Source organism: Anomalospiza imberbis, chromosome 5 (assembly GCF_031753505.1).
Source record: "Anomalospiza imberbis isolate Cuckoo-Finch-1a 21T00152 chromosome 5, ASM3175350v1, whole genome shotgun sequence".
In the NCBI taxonomy this organism is placed as follows: domain Eukaryota; kingdom Metazoa; phylum Chordata; class Aves; order Passeriformes; family Viduidae; genus Anomalospiza; species Anomalospiza imberbis.
In genome coordinates, this window is record NC_089685.1 from 34,430,369 (window position 1) to 34,456,774 (window position 26,406).

The 26,406-nt window shown below is 40.8% G+C and overlaps 1 protein-coding gene and 1 long non-coding RNA gene across 3 annotated transcripts; one reads left to right on the plus strand and one right to left on the minus strand.

The window, feature by feature from the left end:
* Positions 1-1,081: 1,081 nt before the first annotated feature.
* On the minus strand, positions 1,082-26,406 carry BEST3 (bestrophin 3). Of its 2 annotated transcripts, XM_068190193.1 has the most exons (10): positions 25,465-26,406; positions 21,623-21,792; positions 19,856-19,950; positions 19,082-19,315; positions 13,766-13,920; positions 12,999-13,076; positions 12,436-12,588; positions 9,069-9,149; positions 7,618-7,769; positions 1,082-5,251 (listed from the first exon to the last, which is right to left on the minus strand). In XM_068190193.1, the coding sequence occupies exons 2-10, from the start codon at positions 21,772-21,774 to the stop codon at positions 4,345-4,347; spliced, it is 2,007 nt and encodes a 668-aa protein (XP_068046294.1). In that variant the 5' UTR covers positions 21,775-21,792; positions 25,465-26,406; the 3' UTR covers positions 1,082-4,344. The 2 variants fall into 2 exon arrangements, with proteins under 2 accessions (XP_068046294.1, XP_068046296.1); XM_068190195.1 differs by lacking the exon at positions 21,623-21,792 and having other exon boundaries at positions 25,465-26,400.
* LOC137473997 (uncharacterized) lies at positions 16,875-20,979 on the plus strand. The gene is made up of 2 exons (XR_010999096.1): positions 16,875-18,008; positions 20,798-20,979. It is a non-coding gene; the product is annotated as an uncharacterized lncRNA (long non-coding RNA).

Consider the following 26,406-nt stretch of genomic DNA (forward strand, 5'->3'; position numbering starts at 1 on the left):
GCCATGTGCACTGGGCACCTCCCCAGCAGGGCAGAGCCATGGGGAGATGGAGACTGGCCCCATGGTGGCATCACTGGAACAGAGGTTGGTGGCCCCCAGGCACTTGCTGCTGCTGTCTGTCTGGATGTGCCTGACACAGACCAAAAGCAATGTCCATTGCTGGCCTTGGTGGTATCACAATCAGCCCCTTAGATTTTAAGTTTTTTGTTGTAAGACTCAATAAGTATTACAAAAACAGGACGATTTTCCTGTAGGTATCTCTAAATACTGATCTTGACTTCCAGTATGAAATAATCTTTCTCCCTGGTGCCTGTTTTCATGAGTCTCTATTTGTAGCCACATTGTGTTGCACATTTGGCATCCAGGATATCAGCCTCTAGCAAAAGAGACTCTGCTGCCAGCTGTCTCTTTTTGCAGATGAGACTGAGCTGTGTGAAGTTACCATGTATTTCAGGCCAATCTTGCCTTGATTCCCCTTTGTCCATGTTACTCTTAAAGAATGAATTGACCATGACCTAACTTATTTGTTTAGAAAATGTAATTTGTTTGGTCATGAGCCAAGACAAACAAACATCTATAAAGCTCCATCCCTCATTTAACAGCAGCAGGGTATTTTTGCTTTCTCTGCTATGCAGCATACTTAACACTCTGGTACATTTTCATTATATATACAATATGTATATGTTCCTCAAATATGAGTTTGCAGTCAGAGATCTGTTATTTGCAACAATAGATTTTAAGGTTGTTGGGACATGTCCCCACAGCACTGACATCTTGGGTCTATGAATTCCAGTGCAGAGTGTGAACACATCCTAGAAACAGGAGGAAAGTCAGGCAGCATGCACAGGGACTAGCCCTCTCTTTGTTCTGATATATCTGATCTTGCTCAAGATTAACACCATCTGATGGGAGCAAACTGCTGCTCTGACCTACTTGTCTATCCTGGCCTTGTTCTATCCTTGTTCGACTTTGCTAACTTCTGTAAGTGCTTTGCTGTTCCTGGTGGACATCAAGTTGATTTGCATGATAGGTCAAACCCTTACCAGAAGTGCTTCTTGAGAGTTCAGTAAAACCAGGACGATGGTGTTTCTCAAAGTGCCTTTATTCATGCAATAATTCAACATTGCTTATACCTGTGAACATGAATTGTAGATTGTTGGGTTTGCTAAAATACTCCATGGCAAATAGTTTACTGAGAGAAGTGCATAAGAGAGCACATAATCCCAAACGATAATTTAATACAAATCAGAGTATACTGTTGTTTGCCAAAGTGAGATAACAGGCTAAATGATGACAGGAAATTTTTCTGGTAACTCATCCCAGCACTAGCTTCTTCAGAAGCAATGAACAGACTACTGTAGCTAACCTGGAGCTGGCCCACTGTGTGAAATGTTGGTTGTGTATTACAGATTGCACTGCGTGACTTCAGAGCTGTAATTCCTAATTTAGCATGCATCTACATGTGTAATAGACACCTCTGTGGGGCTTAACTGAAGCTCTTACCTACCTAATGGCTGCTCTGTGGCCACCCTTAGCCTCCATCAAATAATGAACACTGTTACAGGGCCAGGGAGTGCTGGCAGAGTGAGTGGGAGAGGTAGCGATTAGATGTATGATGTTCTGGTGGAAAGCAGCAGTGTGCATCCTAGGCAGCAGCCAGACTGAGAAGAAGATGAGCAGAGCTTGATGATGAGAAGTTGGGAAGGCTTTTCATGCTTAGCAGTGCTGGGATGAAACAAGCTGATGTCTGGGTTGGGGACAAAGAGTATTTTGGTCCAATACCTTAAGCCCTGGTGGAAGCTGTGTGAAGGATTAGAGGGAGCAGGTATGGTGGGACAGGTCTCTCAGTGAAGATTTGTGGTGGACACTTGAGAATCATCTCTAATTTCTGGCTTAAGTTCCCTTAGAGTGTGAAGCACAGCTCCTCAAGCTGTGCTTATGTACTGTGAGGAGAGAGCTAGACTGTGGGCCAGGCTTCCTTCACAGCTGCTGGAAACCCTTCATATGCATGCCTACCTGGGAGGAGTATGGCCAAACTCCTCAGAAACTTGTACTGCTCTCCTGACAAAAGTGCTATAGAGGAGAGCAGAAGTTACTTTTACTTTGTTTCAAGCTGTGTGACTGGAGCTGTCTGTCTGTATTGCTTATACTTAAAATTAGTTAATGTAAGTTAAGCTCATTGGTAAATTAAGTTCCTTGACAGTTGCAGATGCAATTAGATTGAGAAACACTGAATTGAAAAGTGTGGCTTCAGCTACAAGAAAGAGGGAATCAGGAAGAAAGAGGGAATGCTTCCAGAAGTTGCATAAGGGCCATTCAGAAAACTGAACTGCTAGGCTAAGGCACTGTTTATTTCTGTATAATTTCACTCCACAGAGTTTCTCATTTTGTTGGTCTAACCTAAACAGAGCAACCTGAATTGCCTGAAGACTTGCTGTAGAGTGGCAAGTGTGAGGCTGCACCAGAATGCCTGACTCCAAACTGTGATCAAATTTCAATAAGCAGCTGTCAGACACCAGTGTCACCTCATCTCATGGTGTGAAGAAGTCCTTCCATAGGTGCCTGGCAAATCCATGCTTGGCTTTCCTGCATAACTGGAATTCACATAATATGAGTTTAAACAGTGCTTCCTTGGGCCAAGTGTCTTCTGCTTCCTAAACTGACAGGAAGCAGAACAAACATGTTGTTGTCTAGTGTCTTTGGAGGATTTGAGAGTGTGGCTCTGCTCAGACCGTGCCTAATATACAGCAGCAGGAGCCAATTTCCAGGCTGAAATGAAGACGGAAGAAGTACAAGTGGGGAGGGCAGCTGATTTTTGTACAAAGCCTACCCAGATGAGATAGGGTCCTGCTATATGTGACACGAACCAGAAGGGCCCCTCACCTAAGTTGTTGGCTGTAGGACCAGGAGCAGGCAGGTCTGTTCATTCCCTTCCCAGGTTCAGGGAGTCCTAAATTCTCCCAGGAGCCACTGGTGTTACCAGTTACTATGGCAGAGAGGCTGGTTTGTTTTTTGAAGTGCAGCCTTCTGAGCAAGAGAGCTGGGTGGACTTGCTGTCTGTGCAGTTCATACAGCTTTTACTGGTTGTTGCAAATTCATAACTTTCGGTCCCACCCCTCCCTCTGTTCTTTCAGTACCTGAGCTACCTTGTCTCTCCCTTGTCTATCCTCTACTTAGATACTCACTGATGGGAGAATGCTGGCAACATGCTCCAGACTGCACTTTTGTAAATGTGGGTGAGAGCTAAACCCAAGGAGCTGTGGCTGCTTTCCTGGCCTACTTTGAGACTTCTTTTGCAGGAGTGATAGCTGAAAGGCCAGGCCAGGTTTAGGGAGGTGGCTTGGTCATCCCTGGAGCAGCAGGAGCCACCTAATGCTGACTCAGGTTTGGGTTAATTAAGAATGTGTGTGGTATATCTGGGAAGCATGGGAATGGGGGAGAAGTTTAGGAACAGTTTTGGTAGGAGTCATGGGCCACTTTGTTGTCTGCCTGGGATGACTACAGCCTGTACTCTTCCAGCTGAAGATCTCCACAAGAGCAGAACCCTAGGCTTAGTTGCACCTGCAGTTCCATCACCTCTTGAGAGAGTGCTGCAGCCCTGTCTTCTCTAGGGAGGCCACCTGGGAGCCTCATTTTACAATAAACTGTCACTGGGTAAGCCACATATGTGCTCCAAGGCTCAGACATACAATGCCCAGCTCATCAGCTGTTTTGCACCTTCCATTATTTAAAACTAAATTAAACATTTAATCCTTTTATTTTTTTCTACTCTTTAGTGGCATAGCTTCATCAGGAGTGGGGCAGAATACTGTCCTACACAAATGAGGGGCCTGATTTTTCAAGTGTTCCTCCAGGCAGTGAGAGATGGTGGGCTGACTCTCTCCAGGCTGAGAAAGGAATTGAGCCCACATCTTGCCTTTGAGCCACCTGAGTAGAAACCAAAACTATTGGTAGGTCTTACAGGAATGTCAGGAGCCTTAAGCTGAGGAAGCAAAGGCAGCAGAGTTCAGTGTATATCCAAAGTAGACAGAATCATACCCACTCTTCTGATAACCTTAGTGTTTTCTCTAGTTATGTCTACACAGCTCACTGCCATACACATCCTGAGGCTCCTAGTACTCCCTGTAAATGTATTTCCACAGGGTCACAGATTTCAAGCCAGTGACCAAGTGGCTTAAAATATGTCACCACAGTGCTTCCTATTTAGGTGCCCAAATCCTCTGTTGGATATTGTTCATGACTTGTCTGAGTACTGAGTCTGCCCTTCTGCACTTTCAGCAAATTTGTGTGAGAACCACGTTCAAGAGAAGACAAGAAGTTCAGTCAAACCCAGAGGAAGAATGTTCAAAGTTTTCTTTCACTCTCCTCATTAGAAAATTCTACTATGGCTGTTTCTTTACTGTCCAGGTTTTCCCATAAGTCCTGCATCTCAAATGTTTGTGGAGCACAAGCAGAAGTACCATTTTTTCCATCACTTAATGTCCTTTGCTGTGAAGTAGTCCCAGTACCTGTTGAAGGTGGTGCAGCATCAGCATTTGATGTTGTACTAGGACTATGGAAGCTTGGTAAACTCCATCGCTGAAGGTTTCTCTCATGATCTGTTATGAGACCAGCTATGTTACTAACCTGGGGCTCATGTTTGGGCTCTCCTATGACACTAGGAAGTGACTGATGCACCTCTGAACTTGAGAGGTATGGAGTAATTTCTGGGGGGAAAAAGTGTTGGTTCAGAAGAGCCACATTTGCCTCAGCTAGGATCCTTTGGAGCTTCTCTTCTGGCACGCTTGTGGAGCGCTCTGTTGGCAGGTTTGGTTTGTCCAGCACATCAGGTTCAATCTCCTGGGCTTCAGAAATGATGACCTCAGGAACTGGCCTGGTTGTCTCAGATGAGGTGTCACTGTCACCAAACTGTGCCTCGTTCCTTGAGGTTTCTGTTATGGGTCCTAGCTCTCGGCTACCATGAAGTCTATTACTTCTGGTAACTCCTTCATGTTTCTTCTTGAAGCTTAAGGTAGAGTGCCTCCCTCTTGTGTGCATTTCCTGCAGCCGTCTGATGTGCCCCTTTTCATCTGCTGGGAAAAAGACTGAATTCTCACTTGTCTGCCGACTGTAGCGCTGGTGAGTTGGGTATGAAGGACCCTCATGGACACTGAGAAACCTCTTGACTCTTCTCAACACTGAATACTGTCTCTGGTGTTTCTCCTCTTCCCAAGGCCACTCTTCCCCATAGAGAAATTCAGTATCAGCCAGCCTGCCAAGTAAAGCCAGGTAGTAGATGTCACTTAAACACAGGAAACATCTATGTACATTTATCCCCTTCTCTCAGACATAGTACCCAAGACATAGGAACCAAAGCCCTAGTGTGTCCCTAAAGAGAAGGAAGCAAAGGATGAGGGTGCCAGGAAAGAATGTCTGTGCCTTTGAATCAGCCAGATCACATGAACTCTCCATAACCAGAAGTCTCTTTTCCTATGGACCAGGCTGGGAGGGCATCCAGTCAGGCATCTGGCACCTTTTCATATTTGAACTGCAGCCTTCTGAGGCAGCTCCACATTGTCAGGCTTGTGCTCAGGGTGAGGGAAAGGGGAGAAAGGAACCCTAGTCAGTGCTGTAGTTACTTTTTCAGGAGAATCCTTCAGGCAAAAATAGCAACAGTGAAAAAGCTACTGCTGGAAACAGAGGACAACAGTTTCAAAAAATGTTGATATTACTCATATGGCCAAATCTCACTTACTTCTGGGGCATGACAGTATGTCTGAAGGTCTCACCTGTACCTAATACTCTTCTCCTGCACAGCCTTGTTGCTTCATGAGAACAACTATTGCTGCACATGCCAGTGAATTCAGTACACGTCACTGACTCAGTGCAGTCTGGACAAGCCAAATTGGCCCAGTTACCTGTCCTAAGGATAAGAATGGCAAAAGGGGCTTGGGCCAAATCTGAGGCAAGGAGCACAGGTAGGCAAGAGTAACCTGGAGGGACAGAGGAACTTCATCCAGCATTTATGAAGATCATAAGGAAGGAACCTTTAAAGGCATCTAATCAAACCTCCCTGTGATGAGCAGGGACACCTTCAACTAGATCAGGTTGCTCATTGCCCCATCCAGCCTGGCCTTGAATGTTTACAGGGATGGGACACCTACCACCTCTTTAGGCACCTTGTTCCAGATATCAGCTTGAGGAGACTGGAGAAGACTTTGGGTTTGGGCTCAAGTTTTATATATTTGCTTTGGACTTGGAAGAATTTTAGAGCTTGTTTCTGAAGTTTGCGTAAGAGCTATCCATAATTTTTAGAGATATGAACAGAGAAACGTTTCACATGAGAAAATGATTAATAAAAAGTCAACACATCAGAGCTGTTTGCATTCCACAGGAGCTATCAGGGAGCTACTTCTCAATCTCTCCTTCCTTAATTTTTTTTGTGAAGTACTTTTTATTAAAAAATTGTTTGCAGACTTAATGATGTTTCTTCTTTGCCACATTTCCCCCTAGAAATTACCTTAAAATAAATTATATTCTATGAATTTTTCTTCTTTACTTTTTTGACTTCTTTCTTTACTTTTCTTTTTGCCATTTTATAGTTTTTTCCAGAAGGGAAAAAAAATCCTTCTGAAAAGGCTGTGTGTGATAAACCATTGTACTTTGTAGTAGAATGAAAAATGAAAATGAAAAAATAAGAGGAACAAAAATGAGAAAGCCACAATTTTGAGGCCAAATGAAACAAAAAATTAAAGACACTTTATTTTGATAAAGGTGGGAAATGATGGGAAAATTGTAAATATCTTGAGATAATTTTTAAAGTTAGTTAAAAAATATCTTCTGTAAAGTTTTTAAAAAGGTTTTCAGATGAGAACATATACTTGCCTGGTATTTTCTCAGGCATGATGTTATTTACACTTATTGATCTGTCTGTATTACAGCATGTCACAATTATGTAAACTAGCATCTTCTAAGCTAGCTGGCCTGTCACTGATTCCTCATATAGATCCTGACAACAGGGGGCAATCCCATACCCTCTATTCTTTGTAACCATTGTTCTTTGCTAATCTCTGCAAATAAATCCTCTACATACCTTCACAAAACCTAGCCATTTCAACTTCCATGCCAGGATTATTAGTCAATGAAAAGTCATAAAACATTTAAGATGATTCCTTGTTGATCTTCACAAAAATCTGGACTGATTTCAACTATCATCTGCTAACTAAATGAACAAATGTCTAGATGTTTTGCTAATTGGGGATGCATGAAGAAGCTGTAGCAAAGCAACTATCATTAAGATAAGTAAGTCACTGTCTTCAGGTATCATCCTGTGCTCAGAGACTATCAACAAATGTATTCAGAGACTATCAACAAACCCTCCCTGCAAACATGCTCTATTTATTGATTATTCAATTTAAGATCTGCGTGCACAACTTGGATGAACACATGGACCGCTGGGGACATCCTCCCACCAACACCAGCCTGTCCATTCCCTCCCAATTTCTTTTCCCATTTCCATCTTCTCCACTTGAAGCATTGTCAGAGCCCTCATCCCTGTGCTGACTGTCTGCCAATCACTGCAGACTGTCGGGGTGGTGATCTTTCTGATAGCATTGAGGACCCTTTAATGCCACTCACCCCATTTCAATAGTCGATCCAAGAAAGGAAGGAATACAGTAATCAGCAGCTGCTTTTGTGTAGGGTGGGCGGGCAGAGGTATCATTCCAGTAAATATCTTTCTCCATCCTTGGCAAGTTCATGTGCATCTCATCCACAGCCAGAAGTGAAACCTTAAAATTTTTTTGCATAAATCATGTCTCTTTCAACATAGTGGAGTATATGAAATAGTCTACTTTATACTCCCTGGGTCAACATTTCTTTCACAAACCCTTTAACATAAGCTGTGTACGATGGCCTGGGCATTAGGAAGAGACTAAGTATTACAAAATAAACCCCCTATATCTGCCTATGCTCATGAAAGCATACATTTTATCATAATTTGAATCTTCTGTACTGCAAAGATATTTGTGCCAGATTGAAGTCCTTCCCACAAGTAAACAAATTAAATGTGATCCTTCATGTGCTATGGAAAATCAGTGTAAAGTATTACACATGTGCTCCTTAAAATGTGCAGAAGTCAAGAATCCTCCTGAAAGGCTTCATTGCCATTTTGACATTCTGAATCAAGTACGCAAACATCCTTCTAATAAGTTTTACACAAGAAGCTCTAAGGCACAGTAGCATGAATATCCTGACATGGTGCTAAGCCAGAGAGCATCTTTGTCCATGTGAATTCCTTTCCCATTCTTGCACATGGCTTACTCTGGTTACTTTGCTTAATTTGGTGGTTTATTTGGCCCTTGCTTCCCCTAACTCCTGAGCTCTGCTTTCCTGCAGTGGAGTCCGACAGCAGCTCAGCCAGTCCTGTGCTTGGCTCTATGCAAGGGGAGCAGCAGGTGCTGTGGAACCTCCTCATGTCTCTGAACTCCTTGACAGCACAGCAGTCAGGGCTCTTTGGGAATCAGGGGTAACTGGAATAAAACTGTACCCTTGCCATCTCACAGCCCCTGCAACTGGGGACATTGGCTCCTGGGCTGGCCACAGGTACTGCCATGGGTGACAGCATCCTGACATGAGTCATGGTACTGGCCCTGCTTATTAGTTCAGGGCCCTGGGTAGTGTTTTTACTGTTTTTGCTGCCTTTCTTTTTAAAGGAATGTTCATATGCAATATTTTAATCTTGAGACATTCAAATTAGCAAAATGTGTTCTTATCTATGTGGGAATGAATTTTGGATTTTGCAGGATTGACCTACATTACATGTTTTTCCAGGCATAGAATGGTTTTATAATTTAAGGTCAGCTGTTTGCATGTTTAGTCAGGCATTGTAAATGCCAAATACCAAAATCAAGATGAATTAGCTTGTGAAAATAAATTCTGTGGATCACAGCCACAGGTTATCCTTCAGGGAAAGAATATGTTTTGCTAGCGCTTGTTGCCCTGATTTATTCCTCAATTTAAGACATAGTATTAGATGTAATGATAACCTATGGTAGAGTAAAGCTGGAAGTAGAAATAACAACAGCAACCTGTAAATTTCTATCGATGCACCAGTTAGTTTCAAAATCATCATCATCTTCTCCAAATGGATTAATGAGTTGTTCAGCGACCTGGAAAGAAAACGAGACAGTGAAGAGAGGTTGGCATGCCATGTCAGGACTAGTGCTGCAGAGAAAGTAGGATTGGATTTTTCTCTCTCTCCCTGCCTGTCACTTACAATCATAACTTGAGCTCCTGTGTGATTGTTCTGCCAGCCTAGTGAAGGAACAGCTTGCTTTCACTATAGATTCATATCTCTGTGCCTCACTGGTGCTGTCAATCATAATTGTCAGTGCTGGCCTACTGGGAACTGTGACATGTCTGGGCCAAGGTAATTGTCACATCCAATAGTCATTAGCTTTCCTTACTGTTGTCTTTGGCTCATTTAAATCAATGGTTTAGCAGCTAGAGGCTCTGTTATTGCACTGTCTGCAATAGTCTACCAGTCCACAGGGTCAGTATTCTCAAGCCTTGCAGCTGGAGCCTGCTGGAGGGAGTAGAGCTCATCTCTCCACCTCAGCCCTCAGCCCCTACTTCTTTATCAGCATTAACCCCAATGGCAACCTTCCAAGGCTTTTGAGGAACTGCAGCGTACAAAAAAACTTGACTTGAGTCAACTCTGCATCATGCTAACCAAATCCCAGAGACAGAACCCGAGTCTGGTTCTTTAATTCGGCCTGCTGGCTTGGGTTTCTGTACCTAAACTGGCTGAAACTGCAGGGCACAAGCTCATCCTGTGGAGGACACAATCAAACAGTGAGCTCAGACACATTTGTGGTGAGGTACCTTAGTCTGGCAACTAGTCTGGAAAGGTACCCTCTCTGGCTCCCCATATCCAGTGAAAAAACCCACAGAGACTGCCCCCCACCCCTGTGATCACTAAAGTACATTGTGTGGAGAGTAAAGACAGCTGCTGATGGAGAAAAAAAAAAAGATTAAATAGAAAAAAAAAAATTTAGGAAATTTCAGACTGCTTCTCTATTTCTATTTCCTCTATTTCCTAGTTTCTTGGTATGCTGACATTAAATATCCTCTCCCCTCCATTCTTTTATCCTTCTGTTTATCTTTTTAAGCCCTGGTTTTGAAGATGATCATATTCTTGATAACCCTTCCAAACCTTCCTTCGATTACCAGGAGCAGCAGTCAGGTCCTTCGTTTAATGTGGATATGGGTAAAGCAACTGTATGATTAAAAAATCCTGTTCATTAACATCACTATGGACAGCTGTGATCTGAATAACTTATAGCTGCAAGGCGGTTGCTCCCTGGATATTTTTCCTATGTGCCTCTAGATTGTACCTGTGGATAAACACTTGCTGACTCTCTGAGGCCACCACCTCCCAGGTCAGCATTGGCACACAGCAAAAGAAGTGCTGAGTAGATTAACATTACAGAAACACCTGTAAGGTGGGAGCAAAGAAAGGAGACAGGGTCACCTCTGCTCACAGTCATTCACATGGCATTAAATTCTGAGTATAGCTACGAAAGTGCTGCAAAAGGGAGGAACCAGAACACAGTCTGTGTTGTGGCTCTCCAGGGAAGATATGGATCAGCTTCGTGTAAGCCAGCAGACCACCACCCAGAAGTCCACCATAAAACCTATTACATGAGCTTAAAAAAGTCAGGACTGGGACAGAGCAAACAGTGGTGATGGCTTTTTTTTTGGCTGACCTGGTCCTTGCATGTGAGACATGATTTTATTCTCCAGAAAAGAATGTAGTGCTGGACAACTAAACTCTGTATTTGGACAGCTCATCTGTCCCTGTAAAGAAAATGGGGATTTAGAAGTGTCCCATGTAATGGGAAATTTTGGCCCTGTATTATAGGTATAACAGACCAGGCTTGAGGCCAAGGAATGAGCTCAGTTTATGCATTATTTCTGAGGAATTGCCAAGTTACTGGAAGTCAATACCTCAGAGCCCTTTTTGCTGCCTGGCAGCCAAAGTCCAACACACTTAGCAGGAAACTGGCTGTAACCTTCAAGACAAAAATATCCTGACTCGGGGCACTGAAGTTTTGGATGAACCCCCAGTCTGAGGAAACTCTGCTGATATTACATTAACTTTTAAAAACTTCTTCTCTTTTTCATTTCCTTATGCAGAAGATTTTTCAGTTACAATGGCATCTCATACCTTCCACAGCCAGTAGTTGGCTGGAAGCCCTGAGCTTAACTATAGGAGGAGATGCTATAAACATCCTTGGGTGCTGAAGAAGGAAAACCATTTCCCCTCAGGGGCAGCAGCAGGGTGGTCAAGAGGAACAGCTTACAGTTTTTAACCCTCTAGTATAATGGGCAGACACCGCCTACAGATAAAGCCTCACTTTTCTCCAGAATTTGCTACCTTCACTGTACTAGCCTCCCTTCTTCTCTCTCCCACTCCCACCCAGGCTGGTCCCTATGCAGCAAAATCCTTTCCCCCCTCATTTCCTAGGACACAACACTAGAGGAGCTTGTCCTGCACGCACTTTACTTTTCTTCACGATCTGCCAGCTTGGTGTGCTGCCTTCTTTACTCTGCCCTTCAGAGTTAGCTGTGGAAAGGCGTGTCTACGGCCAACTACGTTCAATTTATATTCTAACAGAAAAGTTATATTCTAACAGAAAAGTTAGCTCTATATTTCCATCCATGATTAATAAACACAAAAGGAAATCTAATGTACATGGACGCCTATGAAACTTTTTTCCAGCAAGTCTGTTGCAGAGGAGAGAACCACCTTGAGGTATGTGGCGTAATTACTCAACTATCAGATTGATTGTGATATGTTAGCCAGCAGTCATCAACAGGCGGATGGGCAGCATCCAATTCCTCTACAAATCTTCTTTTTAATGAACACTTTTATGCAGTGGAGTTCAAGCCAGTATTGTCTGTCATTCTTTCATAGCCCCCTGGAACTGGGGACCTTTAATTGCCTGGATCTGATGCGCTTAATAGCAGATATTTCCAACTTTGATCATAAATATAATTCGGTCCCTTTCAGCTGATGCCAGGACTGCAGCCACAGCTACCCGTTGTAGAATGGAATGGGAGAAAGGTTTCTTTAATCTCTTTTCTGTCACTTTATAGTTCAAGTCCTGAGACCTTGTGGGAGTAATACTCCCTTAGGGAGTTGTCCTGCATTGGTGCTACTAAAATGGGCTCTTTCAGATTCACGACCATTTCTTACCATACGGTCTGTCAGGTGGAAATAAAAATGTATTGCATGATATTTCTATATGAGCACAGAACACTTCAGGCAGAATTCACCTCTGGTGTAACTTCAGTATTCAGTGGAGATTTTACATGTGTGTCACAGATCTGACACCTTGACCAGCCCCCCAGGGAGGGTTCCCCCATCACCTGTGCAGAAAGCCAGTTTACCTTGAGCCATCCTGCATAGAAGAAGAACTGCAGCAGTGTGAAGATTGGAATGTAAATATCTAAGTCATGTCCCTGATACCCTTGGTCAGTATCCAAAAATTGACGCCCTATCAGGCAGGCAAAGAAAAAGGTATAGACTGCAAGAGTAACAACCTGCAAAAAACAGAACTTCATTGAAATAATGAACCAAGATAATGTTATGCATAAGGCAACCCATACCCAAAGGCCTTTGTCTGCCTTTTGCCATACAATTTATAAATCTGCAGGAGGTATTGCAAATACAGGAATAATTACGGCCAGGAAGAACACTCAGGAAACAGAAAAACATTTCAGTGCTTCCCCCTCCCCCCTACCAAATTAGGCAAGATATTCAAAATATCTCTGCATTAAATACACCTCAAATAGTTAGCCAGGCCTCCATGATCCTGTGCAAGTGAAACAGTGTTCAGTATCTCAGAGACTCAGATTGGGACTATGAATGTTCTATACCATGAATGTTGGGCACCAACCCCCCTTTTATGGAAATTGTGTTTTGAACTTTCTACAGGATAATAGCTCAGTACCTGGGTATAGACCAGTGGAATTCCAACCCAATCATAACCAAACAAAAGGCTACACCAAGACCGGTACTTATTCATCTCCTAAAAGGGGAATAAAAACACCAACCAGCAAGAAACCACAACAAAATAAACTTGCATGGGATACAATTCTGAATCATAAATATTCTGTTGCAGTTCATTTTTGCACATATAAAAGGACAGGGAGAAAAAGCATAGTATATATAAATTGATACTATAACTGTACCCAGCACCCCATTTGAATATTGACTTGGTTTAGGGAGTTGGAGTACTTAGCAAACTTTGTATTTCTTCACAATTCATCTTCTGTTTCTATCTTATTCACAGTCTAGTGATACATGAAACAGAATATATTACATCATAAAAAGGATGTTTTACCACTTGATGAAATATTCACGGAGATTGTCTTCTCTGAAGCTGATAATAAAATCTTCAAAATGCCAAATTATTCTCATTTCTCATATTTTTAGCAATGGAACAAGTATGAATTTAGAGTGATGTTACAATAATTTTTTACTCATAATTTTTTTCTTTCTTTCAATACCTTCTTAGTCAGATTAAAAAGAATCCCAGAGAATGATGCTGTGTGTTTAAGTGTGCATTGGTACACAAAGAAAAGTAGGACAAATCCTGAGTAAGGTCATTTAGATGACACAGGAGGTCTGTGTATACTAAATAAAAACAATTATGTAAGTGAAAAGCAACATGGCAATTTCAGATTAGTTTTTTGTAGATTTCCTTCTTCTACTTACATTCATCAGTGTCTGCAGATCCACACTGTCTCGAATTCTTCCCTCTTTTCGTGCCTTTGATGCCAAATTTCCGAACCAGACAAATGGGACCCAATATTTCAGGTGGGGAGACTTAAGGTCATCAAAAAGTTTTCTTTCATATTTTGTCATAAAACCTGTTTACCAAAAAATGCAAACAACCTTCATTTATTCTGTGCTTTCAGTACTACTGATACTATATGTTTGGAATATGTTTCTGTTTATGTAATATTTGCATAGAACTCTGCTAAACACAACTTATAATTCTAACTAGTAACCTCCTCTTAAAAAAAAATCTGGGACAGATCTTGCTTGAAAGAACTTCTTTTTGCATTAATTACCTATGCTAAATTCCTCTTTACCAATATAGGCAATAATTCCCTATTACTGTGTTGCTATATCTAACTGCTGACATATGGTAGATACATAGAATACTAAGAATTGTACAAATTACTCTCTAGTTTCATATTCTACTTTCAGAAGAATAAGGAACTAGATATATCAGTCAAGAAACATTTTTCATCAGTGATGGCTTTCAGAAGCATTTTGACGTATTGTAAGGGCAGTTATAAGACCTTCTGATTCTGATAATTTTTTGTTATATCTGCAAAGCAGTGAGCAAGCAACAGAGGATAAAAGTGAATGCATGAAACAAAGCCCAACAGAGTGTGTGCCTTCTGCCAGTGAAACACTTCCCTGACAGATTGTTTGATGTTTTCTTTGGCGTTATGAAGGCATGCAAAGAGATGAAGAGGGAATCATTCACAGACATCCTGCTGCTAAGTGGACACTGGGCCAGATGACATGCTGTGGGGCTACAGGCTGAAGATGCTCTCTGCCTGGCAATTTGCCTTGCTGGGATGCTGGGAAGGTATTAGGTTTCCTGAAGAGGTCCCCTGCCTCGTGAAGCCCTGCTTCCCCCTGCTGCAAGGTCACATAATCGGGGAGCCAGGGCTGTGTGTGACAAATCCTGCACCTGAGCCAATCTCTGCCCAGGATTGGCAAGGGAGCAGCTGGCTTTTGGAGCAACACCTCTACTCCTCTGGGGAAGAAAGCTCTGCTCTGCTGTCGTCCTTCCACCCAGGCTTTGACAAAAACAACCTCAGAAAATTCACATTTTCCTTTGTTCAAATCCTGGATTTTCTGGTATTGGAGCAATTGTCATATTTGGAGGATCTTAGTTTTTGCTCAGGTATGTGACATCTATCAGAGTGGGTATTAACCTTCTTTTGTTGTATTGACATTAGCTCTGAAATAAGACAAAGTTAGTAACACGACAGCCCCAAAACAGGGGGCTCAGCCAACTAATTACAAGTTTAAACGCTGAAAATTAAGTAAGGGAATTGACAGTAGACCCCAATGAGTAACTAAGAATTTGTCCATTATGGCTAACATTGCTAAAGACATATGACACAGCAAACAAATGAATATATAGAAACTCAGTTGTGTTGCATAGAAATGTGAATTAAATTAAAGGAGATTTGCTAAACACAGCAATCTTAAACATTCTGTTGTTGAGGAAAATGTCACTATTGTACAGCTGGAGAAAGCCTACACAGGAGGTATGAAATACTGCAGCTACTGAGAAGGAAGGCAAGGACAGGACAGAAAACATTGTGGAAGAGGAAATATTCAGCAGCAAGAGACAGTACTAGTGCAGTATCACAGAATTTCAGAACTGAATAAGATAAAGCTTTTAAAAGCTCCCTGGGCATTTTGCAGCCACTTCTTATAATCAACTTCACAGAACTAATCAGGCAATCAGACAAATTAACCTGCTAGTTAATGGCTCTTGACTCCTAAAAGTCAGTCTTTCAGGCTGCCTTTAGTTTTTGTCCAGCCAGCCTGCTTATTACAGGACAGGAAAAGATGCTTCTGTCAGGCTGAAACAGACAGACAGAAAAACAAAAAAATGAGTCTGGGGTAAACACTGGATGCAAGTCACTTGGAAGCTCTGGAAAGACACAGCCTGAAGGGGTCACAAAGAATAGCAAAGATCAGTTCAGCTTTCCACTGAAATTGGGCACCTTCTGTTCAGAAAGCTCAACAAAGTCTGATTTTTTTAAATGATAAATTTCAAATTGGCATTGAAGTGTTTGTGTTAATATTGATTAAATAGTCTCTTTGATTAATATTAATAATGCCTAATATTCTTATTGCAGAAAATACTAATTCTGGATTGCTCTTACTGCTGGCAATACAGACAACATACAGTTCAGAATAGCTCACTGTTATTGCAGTGGTACAGAAACACTTTATATTCCATCAGATATAGGGGAGGATATAAAATTTCAGTTATTAAAAATACATGGTTTCTAAATATGGTCATGCTATTTTTATTTAAGAGTATTCAAAGAATTAACCAAGAAACTCTATAAACAAGAATACTGGTTTTGACAAGCACTGGAAGACTGGAGCAGCTCCAGAAGATGGGAAATATTTGTCAAATATTGTGCCAAAATCAGGAAAAAGGATGATCTAAGGAATTTCAGGACACTGAATCCTTGTGAAAGCATCAGAAGAGTGACATGGAATGCAATAAATAATCAAAGGACACTAATGTGGACAGTGTCAGCCAAAGAGATCTTACAGGAAAATTATTGATGAGAACACAAGCCTGGCTAGGACAAAATCACTCATGCTCTACCATGAGAGATTCCCATGATTCAAAGAGTATTCAGTTCTCCTGTCAAAACTCAATGGTTTGAGACAAGACTGGTTCAGGTTCTTCACATTAAATATTTTTAATACTAGTGGTTAAAGAAGAAGGAACATGATCAAGTAGATAAGAGTTTCATTTTCTGCTTCTATGTTATGTGGGAAAGGGTTAATTTAGGTGCTTCCTTCCAGTAGAGGATTTGGGACTGCAGTCTTCAGCCATCCATAGATATTCATGTTGCTGAGCTTACACCTCATGTTTCTCTTCAGTGTTTCCCATCAGCTCTTTTGGGGTGCTCTCTGCTCAGCTGCTGACTCATTACTCTGTTTTTTAACAGTTGTGCTCTTGAGCATTCAACTTCCCTCTTGCACCTTGCAGCCAACAGGACTGCTGCGCTCAGGGCAGCTGCTAGGCATTTGACACTTACAGCAGTCAGCATCATAAAGGAGTGAATCCACATGGATCTACTGTCTACAGTTCCATAGAGTGTTAAAATATGAAAAAGAGTCAGAAGGAAGGTCCAACACTCAAGAATTTATCCTATAGGAAGAGCCTACAGTTGGTGAAACTCCTGAGTTTCATTCAAGCCTTTATGCAGTCTGCTAACATGTAACTATTGAGGGAAAATGTATGTTTTCTTCTAATTAAAAAAAGAAGAACCCAAACCTATTACAAAATCCAGTGAATAGAAGATAACACTGTGCAAGTTCAGACTAAGATGTCACTCTTCAACAGCAAGTTTACTGTTGTGAATGTCTGTTCACCTAGGATGTGATGTAGTCTCCAGTATATCCATCTGAATTTTAAATCTGGGATGATTATATTCCTAGAAGGTATTACAGCTCAGTCAGAAATTGCAGCATGTTAAAGGATGATGCTATCAAGCTTTTGTGCCTTGTGTTATGGATGAGTCAGACTAGATCATGGTGGCACTGTTCTCAAATTTAAAATCTATGAATTTAAGCAGTTCATTTGCTGAAAAGAGAAGTGTGTAGCAATAGTTATGTCATGGCAGTTCTCAGTTTGATGGCAAAATGCAAAATCATCATAAGTTGTTTCAATGATGACTGTGCTGTAAGTATCAGATTTGTGCTGTTCACATTCATATTCAATGCCTCCCTCCCGTGCAGTCTGATATGCAACGCCACAGGGAGCTAGGGAGGGGATGATTGCAGAGTATTGTCTAAGTCACTGGATGCTAATAGGAGCAAAATATACCCTGAAAAGCTCGGTACTGCATCAATAAAAACTCTGCAGCACAATATGCATTAAAACCTACAAAAAAAAAAAAAAAAGAAAAGTACTGACTACACTGTCTATACTTACATACACAGTTTATAGTAGAAGATTTTTCACTGTTAAAAACCCCAACAATCAAAACTTGCTTTCCAGCCTACAATTTTGGTACAATGCTGTGACATTCTGTCTCTTTGGAACAGATTGTCTTTAGCAATAGGGAGGCAGAGCTGGATTAGCTGCCTGGAAATGTTGTAATTTTCCAGTGCATAGTAGAAGCAGATTGCTGGGGACAGTGACAGAAGCTTCCTTGACCTCTCACAGGCTCAGGTAAACAGTTTTGTTACAGCACAAGGAAGAAGGATTTAAAATTCCATGAATCCAACATAATTGGTTTGCTCTTTTAGTTTTTTTTTTTCCCCAGTAAGATTGGTGCATTCTGCCTGGCATTTTTTTTAAATATCCAAAGCTTCTCACACATTTTTGAAATGTGTATATGTATATTACACTGCATATTTTAACTTGCTACAACTTTGCTTACTAATCTCTGCCAAAGGAATAATTTTAAGAAATTCAAGACATTCAGTAAAGAACTGACTTTGCATTGCTGTTCTACCTCTGACACTGACCATGTCAGTCAGAAGGCACAGGGCTACACCTTGCCTTTAAATACTGAGCAGTCAGTCCTTGATAGATAATCAAAGTGTTGCATGACTGAACTCTCTTCACCATCATTACACTCACTGTGTTATTGAAAGAAACAGAAAACAAAGACATCTTTAATACTTAGTTTAGTTATCCTTGAAAAACTAAGTTTAAAGTAAATTTTTCAATATAAAGAAAAAACCCTTGGGGCTGAGGGATTTTTTGAGTAAAACACAACACATAAAATGTGCAATCTATTAAAAATGCAGTTTACTTAAATAAAAATTGAGATAAAGCTGTACTTGTGAAGTGCCTGCAGATATCAGTCTCTGATACACCAGACCAAGTTATATCCCAGAAATTGAGGCAATGCCATATAACAAGTCATTATTCCCACTGCATCATACTATATTGCAACATTGGGTTTTTTTGGGGCTTTAGAGAATGTTGTACCTGCTCCATACACCTGAGTGTTTGAGGCAGGCCTATTGCCTCCATGGGGTCTGGAAGCAGATTCACATAAGACTGTCAAACTCATTTGCTTTCTATAGTGTTGCTAAGGACTTTAAGAATATTAAAGATGCACTCTTAAGGTTATGTCATTTAAGTCACTAACAAAAAGATGATTGCTTTGACGTGGGCTTGTATGAGGCACACATGGGACCACAGGAAAGAAAAAATGAGGCTGGCTCCTTCCCTCCCTGAGCCCCCACCCCTGCGAGAAAGGAAAGCAATTTTGGGGAGGCAAAGTGCAGTACCTGCTCCAACCACATGGTCCATGGTGGGGAATCTTTTGTACACAGCTGTGCTGACAGAGCGAAAGATCAGCAGAGATGTTAAATTCACATAACGCATGAGAGTCCTCCTTAACAAGCGCCCATACTCATCCCTGCCCTGCACACAGCTGGAGATGAGCAACATCAGACGATCTGGCCAAGGCAAGTTCACAAACTGGTTCCACCAGCGATTCACCACCAAAGTAACATAGAAACCTGAGGGTTAGAAGGAAAAAAAAAGTTCAGTGCCAATCAGGATTTCAGTTACTTTAATTTTAGTTTGCAGAATGTTGTTCATATCACTAAGCTGTTACATTTCCCAGAATAAAGGCAATAAGCCATGTTAAAACCCAGGATACAATAAATACTCATTATTTAATGGACATTGCAATGTAACAGTACATTCCAGCTGAGTATCTCATATCCACAAATTTCCAAATTTCCTCTCTGTAGTAAAACTTAGGGTGAAATTATTTCATTGGAAGATCAGGTATAAGGAATCAGTGCTAGTGAGCATGATCTAGATCTAGATACATGGAAACCTTTCCTGTTAGTATATTGAAAATATGAGCATAAATGTTGATGTGACAAAAGTAACTTGAACTTGAGAAGGTCTGTTGGAAGCGGATGATTTATTGCGAACCTCTAACCTCCCACATTGCCCTCAGCTCTGAAATGCTTCCATGCACCAACATTCACAAAATGCCTGAACAAAGACATAGCTGAAGAATAATTTCACGTTTAACTGGTACTTACCAAGCACAAAAGTTACTGGGATTTGTTCAGCATATTTGTCACAGTAAATTGATAATTTTTCAAAGAATCGTTTTTGGCTACCTGTAAGAAAAAATCTGTAGCAAAAATAAAATGTATCTGTCCTTCCATAATATTCTGGCACTAGCTACTAAGTGCAAACACATATAAATAATCAGATATGTACACTGGGGAGCAACCTTGGCTAATGCCTTCAAGCAAATTCTTAAAGGTAAAGGTCTGAACACTTTTGGCAAGTATTAAAGAAGCTGGAGGAAACAACAGTATTATTCCCTGTTTTTTGTAGTTTTCTCAGGACTAGTTTGACTGGCACTACTAATTGGATCAATATGTCTGGAGAATCAGTTTGCTGTCCCATACAGGCCAAAGATGACATCAAGCTCTAAGTCTGCAAGTAGAGCTTAATCTCCTTTTCCAGAGTGGTACTTAATGGAAATGCTCAGGTCTGCTTGAATTGCAAAAGGTCACCAATTGAATTCCTCTGATTTGAAAATGTTACATTGTTGCAACAGGTTTTTTTTATTCTTACTCCTATGAAATGTTTCTTTTCCACAAGATTAAAATACAACTGTATTTTGCGATCAGGAAAATATTCACCAAATGATAGCAAATGGGCCATGGTAGTAGCTTCTGCCCACACGAAAAGGTATCTGATAAAATACAACAGTATAATTTTTTTTATTTGTATAGATGAGTATTACAGTTATTCTTTGATTTCTCATAAAAGGAACATATAACAAATATTTGGTGGATTTCGCTTATAATTGTGCAATAAACTGGAGCACATATAGAAAGCTTTCTGTGGTGTATTTACCATGGTCTTCAATTGCCTGACATTTCAATAAAACTAGATTAATTTAAATAACTGTGAGACTTTGGTGTTCCTTTACATATTAATGCTATAATTTTTTTATTTGTTTACAGGTATAGATTACTGAACAAAAAATAGTGATTAATCAGAGAAAAACTGAAGCTCATTTTCTCCTTGCTTCCAATAAAAAGCAGAGAACTAATCAGAGATCACGGTAAGAACTGAACCATAATTTTGATACTCCTAAGTAATGTACTTCATCAATTAAAAGTTTCACTGTACTAATTGATGCATTGCATCTGTCATACGGTATTTAATTCACACCTTGGTGGAAAAAGCAATTCTTCTTGTAATGTGTTCCTGCCAGGATCTGTGTGGCACACCGATAATAACCATGTTGGGCTTCCATGCAGTTTTCCTTGGTTCTTTGCAAGCTTAAAAATCAAGTTTGCATGCCTTCCTAGCTTGAAGCAAAACTTTGATTTTCCTGGCTATATAACTTCACTCTAAAATTATTACCTCTTAGTGTTGGTAAATTCCCAAAGCAACCAAAGACAGAGTTCTGCAGGGAGAACAAAAAGTCTATATCTTTGATCTAAAGCAGGGAGGCACTCTCACAACTGACAGCTCAATGTCAGAATGACAAAAGCTGTATAACCTAGGCTTACTCTGAGTTTTTATTTAGTCTAACTTCAGTAGGATGGTTGCTCAATGCTAGGCTAAAAGTACAATCAGCTGAATACGATAAACTGCATTGACACTCTACATATTTTCTCTGGAACCTTAAAGTAAACATGGAAAGGCAAGCACACTGGAAAATGTCCAAGGAAAAAACAATAAGTAAAGAGTAACCTCCCCCCATCATTGATCAGCCTAACACTAGGAAGTCTGAAACTTCAGTATAACATTTAATGAGATGTGAATTGGAAAGAGTGTACCTGTATAATACACTTATCGCTGTGTAAAGAGTAGCAAAAACAATAAATTCTCTGTACAGCAATTTGTAGATGCTGCCTTTCCACCTTAGGAGTAATCTGTGAAATCCAAAGAAAGTGGCATTTGCTACTTTGCTGGAATAAGTGACTGTCATCGTCGTGGTAGGCTGGGCCTAGAAACAGTAGAAGAGAAGCAGGACACCAACAATATTTTAGACAGCGTATCCTAACCTGAATGTACCCCTGTATAGTCAGATACATGGATATACATGTAAATTTAAACATATAAAATATGTGTACATAAATACATGGTGTTTGTATCCATATATAGAGAGAGGGAAAAATAAAAATCTTGCAGTTACAAGCCCTGTTGAGACCTGCAGATTGACTGATGAAAGGCTGTATTTGGACTTCATGTCAATGACCACCCAAACCCAGCAGTTAGCACTGAATGTGGCCACCTTTCTGGGTGGCAGTGGCAGGGACATATTACACCTCTGCAGTCTCTGCTTACTCTCAGTTTGTTCCACTCTAGTGTAAGCAAAGAATAGGAAACAAATTTCCTTGACATGTTTTTCAAAGCTTTTGGTAAGAGAGGTAAAGCTAAATTCCACAAATGCATGTACATCCCCAGCCAGTATTTTTAATTGTCTGTGGTAATTATAATCATTGAAAAACCAAATGAGATTTGGAGACTACCTCTTTCATTAACAGTTACAACAGCAGCTGAAATCAGCTGGGGAATGCTGTTATTTCTCTACTCGTCAATACTTCAGCATTGCATGGCCATGCAAAACAGCCCTAGGGGTGCTCAGGTAGGTAGTGTGAGACACTGTGTAATTAAAGTACAACTGAAAATACACAGGTAAATACATTGTGCTGGGTTTGGTACTTGCTTACCCAGTGCAGGCAGATGCTGCAGGAACTTTGATGTGCTTACAAAACAAATCCTAGCTCCAAATGTCAATGAAAGCAGTTTTATCCAACTGATCCAACTTTCCATGCAAGAAAGAGAGTAATTAAGACAAGCACAAAAATCTCAAGAAAGTTACTGTGTATCACAAATATTATTATTGTCTATAATTTTGTGATGCCACTGTAGCAAAGTTATTGGGGGGGGTGGGGGAGAAAAATCTGAACTCCTAGTTAATAGATGACAAATATTTTGTGAATCTTGGCTGTGTCTCTGATGTAGAGCATAATGTAAGCCATTAAAATTCACCTGTAAAAGTGCCAGTTTTTAATTTAGTCACCAAGGGAATCAGCAGGGAAAAGACACCATAAGCCTTGTATTGCTGGCAGGCTCTCTTTTCCTCTGCAGAATGACTGCTTGATATTTGGCAGCATGGGTCTGCAGATTATTTTTTGTGTGGCTTTTTTTTTTTCTTTCTCTAAAAAAAAAAAAAAAAAAAAAAAAAAGCATGGGTTTCAGTCCTTAGAATCCAAATGATAGCTTTTCTTTTCCTGAGCCTTGGCACAGACCTTTAAATTTATTGTTGTACTCCAAGAAGTTCAATGCAAGAGTCAACTTGTCTCACTGGCATGCATGGAGATGTAGTCCCGTCTGCTAAAAATCTTGTGGTCAGGATGCAATGCTTAAGAAAATGGAGACAAAGATGTCCATTCTCCAGCAAAAGTACAGCTTTATGAACAATGAAAGAAATCTGTGGCTGGGCTACAGGAGAGGAATGGGGTAAAAAAATATGCTTTAAAATATACTGTGTTTCCTGGAACTGTTGTAGGAGCCTTTAGATCTTGCCCATTGATGCTGTGGAGCATGTGTTTAAGCCATGCCACCAACAAGTGTGTCTCTATCTCCCCATTAATATCCACTTTGTAATGGAAATCTCAGTAGGGACTTAGATCTAGAAAAGATGTCTGATAATGGGAGGGCTTGTAACTTGGCAAGAGACCAGACCCTCAGCACAACACAGGGCCACAATGAGAGGATGAAGTTAGACAAATGCAGGATGGAAAAAAATATAAATTGCTAACTGTGGGGGCAGCCAAATATCAGAACAGGGGACTGGATAGTCACCCTCTTTAAGCTGAGGGCAAATTGTAGGACAGAAGATGACCTTCAGGAGGAATTCACATAACTGAGACAGGCAGGGGCTGAGGGGTTCTGCTGGTCTCTCCTGGAATCTGGGCATCTGTTGTGAGCCACAGAGGAAAAAATATTGCTTGCAGCACCCTTGCAGCTTCTGCAGCTCTGCAGGAAGTCAGGCATTAGTGTTAAAAACATGACTCCCACTTTCTGCATTGGAGATTCAGGAAGGATTCCTTCCTCCTAGATATCAGAAAGTGAAAAGTGCCAGAAACTGGTCAGTAGCTAAGCTGGACAAAGTGGGTCTACCTTCTCTACAGACCTGAAACAAATCCGGTCTTGCAAGGCCTAGTAGATGGGCTTTGGCTACAAATGCAGAATTATCAGGAATCAGGATTAAGACTATTTCCCCATGCATTAGATTGGGAGAAGAGTTTTATCCACTAAATGCAATTTGTCTGCTTGATTCTAGCAATTATATTTCATTTAATCACATTTCAGCCATCTCTTAGCACCTTACTCAATGCCCTTGACTCTGAATAGAAACTCTTGGAAGACACTGGATGCCCCTGCTTTTTCTTTCTACCTCTGAAATAGGGAAAAGAAAAGTGGGACTGTTACAGCAATTTTAGGCTTTGATGCCTTGGTTTCCTTTCCTTTCCTTGCCTGTGGTACAATCTGTTTTATTCTCTGGCTAAGTAAATGCTTTGCTTAACATTTATCATTGGGTTCATATAGGGACTTCAGGATAATATAATTCAATGTCTTAAAATATACATTAGGCCAGATTAGGTGATTACAGAACACTTTAGACTATACAAAGCTATGAAAGACAGCTATGTATTTGTCTGGTTAGATTTCTCAACACAGCAAACACAAATTTAAATCTGCTTTTGTATTTTTTTTTTCTGAGAACAACTACAACCATTTAGGTATGGCCTCTTCTTGCAGTGGGGAGTTTTGGCGTGAAGCCTTGCGCTGACTTTGGCTCTTGCACAGTGCTCCCAAGCCCTTGGGGAAAGGCAGCATGTTGGCAGAGAGTCATTTCTACATTACTTATGGCCACAGGAAATTAAAAAGCTAAAACTGAGATGGACAGGAAGAGCAAAGCATAATGATGCCCCGCAGCACATTCCTTCCTGAGCACTCTTTTGGCCGGGGCTGAAGAAGGACAGAGTACACTAGAGCAGATACCACAGGCACCAGTCTCATGAAAAACATTCCTAATTATCATTTTGCCCTTAAATTCATCAGCAGATATAGGGCTAGGCTTTTTACTGTTATGGATTTGTGAGTTTTGAGGACATAACACAAGTTATGCCCATTTGATGCCTGTAGAGACCTTGACTCATATCTATGATTCTGCTTTTTCTTTTACTCAGTGTTTGTTTCCTTTCTGAAACTTTCTCAAGCACAGTCTGAAATGTGAGTTATATATTATTCCAGTTTTGCCAAGATCATCAGAAGACCTTAGGCATAAACAGCTAAAAATATAAATGTATCCTCTCCATTAATATTGAACCCAATTGTAAATGGGATTTTTGCCTGGCTGAGAATTTCAGGATGCATAAGGATTCAGAGGGAAACCACAGTACAAAATAACAGCCATCAGTGTTTCCTAACTGACCATGAAAGGCTCTTTACAGAATGTATAAATAAACAGTACCTCTATGCAGACCTATCCCTTGTCATTGTTCACCTTATTTTTTAATTTACGGCATAGAAGAGAAAGTGAGTGAGAGAGATTTGAGTTAAGCCAACTATAAAAACATATTAAGCTTATGCTGTATCCACTGACCTGCTATTTTGATTCAGCAATCCAAGCCCGAAAGCAAATCCTGGACCCTTCCTTTTTCTCAGACGTCCTAAACCAAGTCCCCTTCAGATCTGCAAAAATCACCTTGCTCTTCCCTTAACCTGAAGCAAGGGGTTGCTGCTGCTGAGCCCTAAGAGGAGTGGACTGACAAGAACAGGGGTTAAAATGTCTTTCCACTTCTGGAAGTCTGTTTTTGCCAAGTACTCTGTCCTGTCAGTTACACGGGGAACAAACGCAAGCAGCAGCAGCAGCAGCAGCTGCTGATCTTGCTCTTTTCTAGTCTATAATTATAACGCCACTTGCCATCGGAAGGACCTCTTTCATTTGAATGAAGAATTCTGCAATGGTTTTGGCTGGCACATACAGGTTTTTTTGCATTTTATTTCCTCCAAAATGGGATGGACAAGAAGGGAGCATTTTTTTCTGAGACTTGTCTTGAAAAGTGATAGGTCTCCAACTCGGTCCTGTAAAGACACATCAATAAATTGCACTGATTAGCTACATCTAAATAGGAAGACCAGAGACAACCCCATGAAACCTGAAAATATTCCCCAGCTGCACCTTGGTCCCACCCTGGAGCACAGCATTTGCTGCATTTCTGCTTTGCTGATTTGATTTGGGAAATCAGGTCTCTGGGGCATGCTGTAGAAATCACTCATCCCTCAAAACAGGCAGAGTTGCTGCTACCAAAAGCCCCAGTGGACTTATTCACAACTGTACATTTCACCATGTGAAAATCCTCCTGCAACTGGAGGTTTTATATAGGACTTCTTTCCCTCTTCCCCTTTGTAAAATGAGATGAACTCTGTCTTTTATGACCCATGGCATTAAGAGCAAGCTGTTGATAGACTGTGAAAGCCCAGGAGATACCATATAATGTTGTCATAAACTTCAGCACAGAATGAAATAATGTGACTGTGCAGT

Excerpts from the sequence above, each read along its gene's own strand:
- BEST3 (XM_068190193.1), bottom strand. The coding sequence starts at position 21,774 with ATGACAGTCACTTATTCCAGCAAAGTAGCAAATGCCACTTTCTTTGGA. Across the intron at positions 9,150-12,435 it reads TCTATGCAGGATGGCTCAAG|GTCGCTGAACAACTCATTAA; the intron begins GTAAACTGGCTT and ends TTTTCTTTCCAG. Across the intron at positions 5,252-7,617 it reads GGATCGACTATTGAAATGGG|GCTGGCTGATACTGAATTTC; the intron begins GTGAGTGGCATT and ends TTTACTTGGCAG.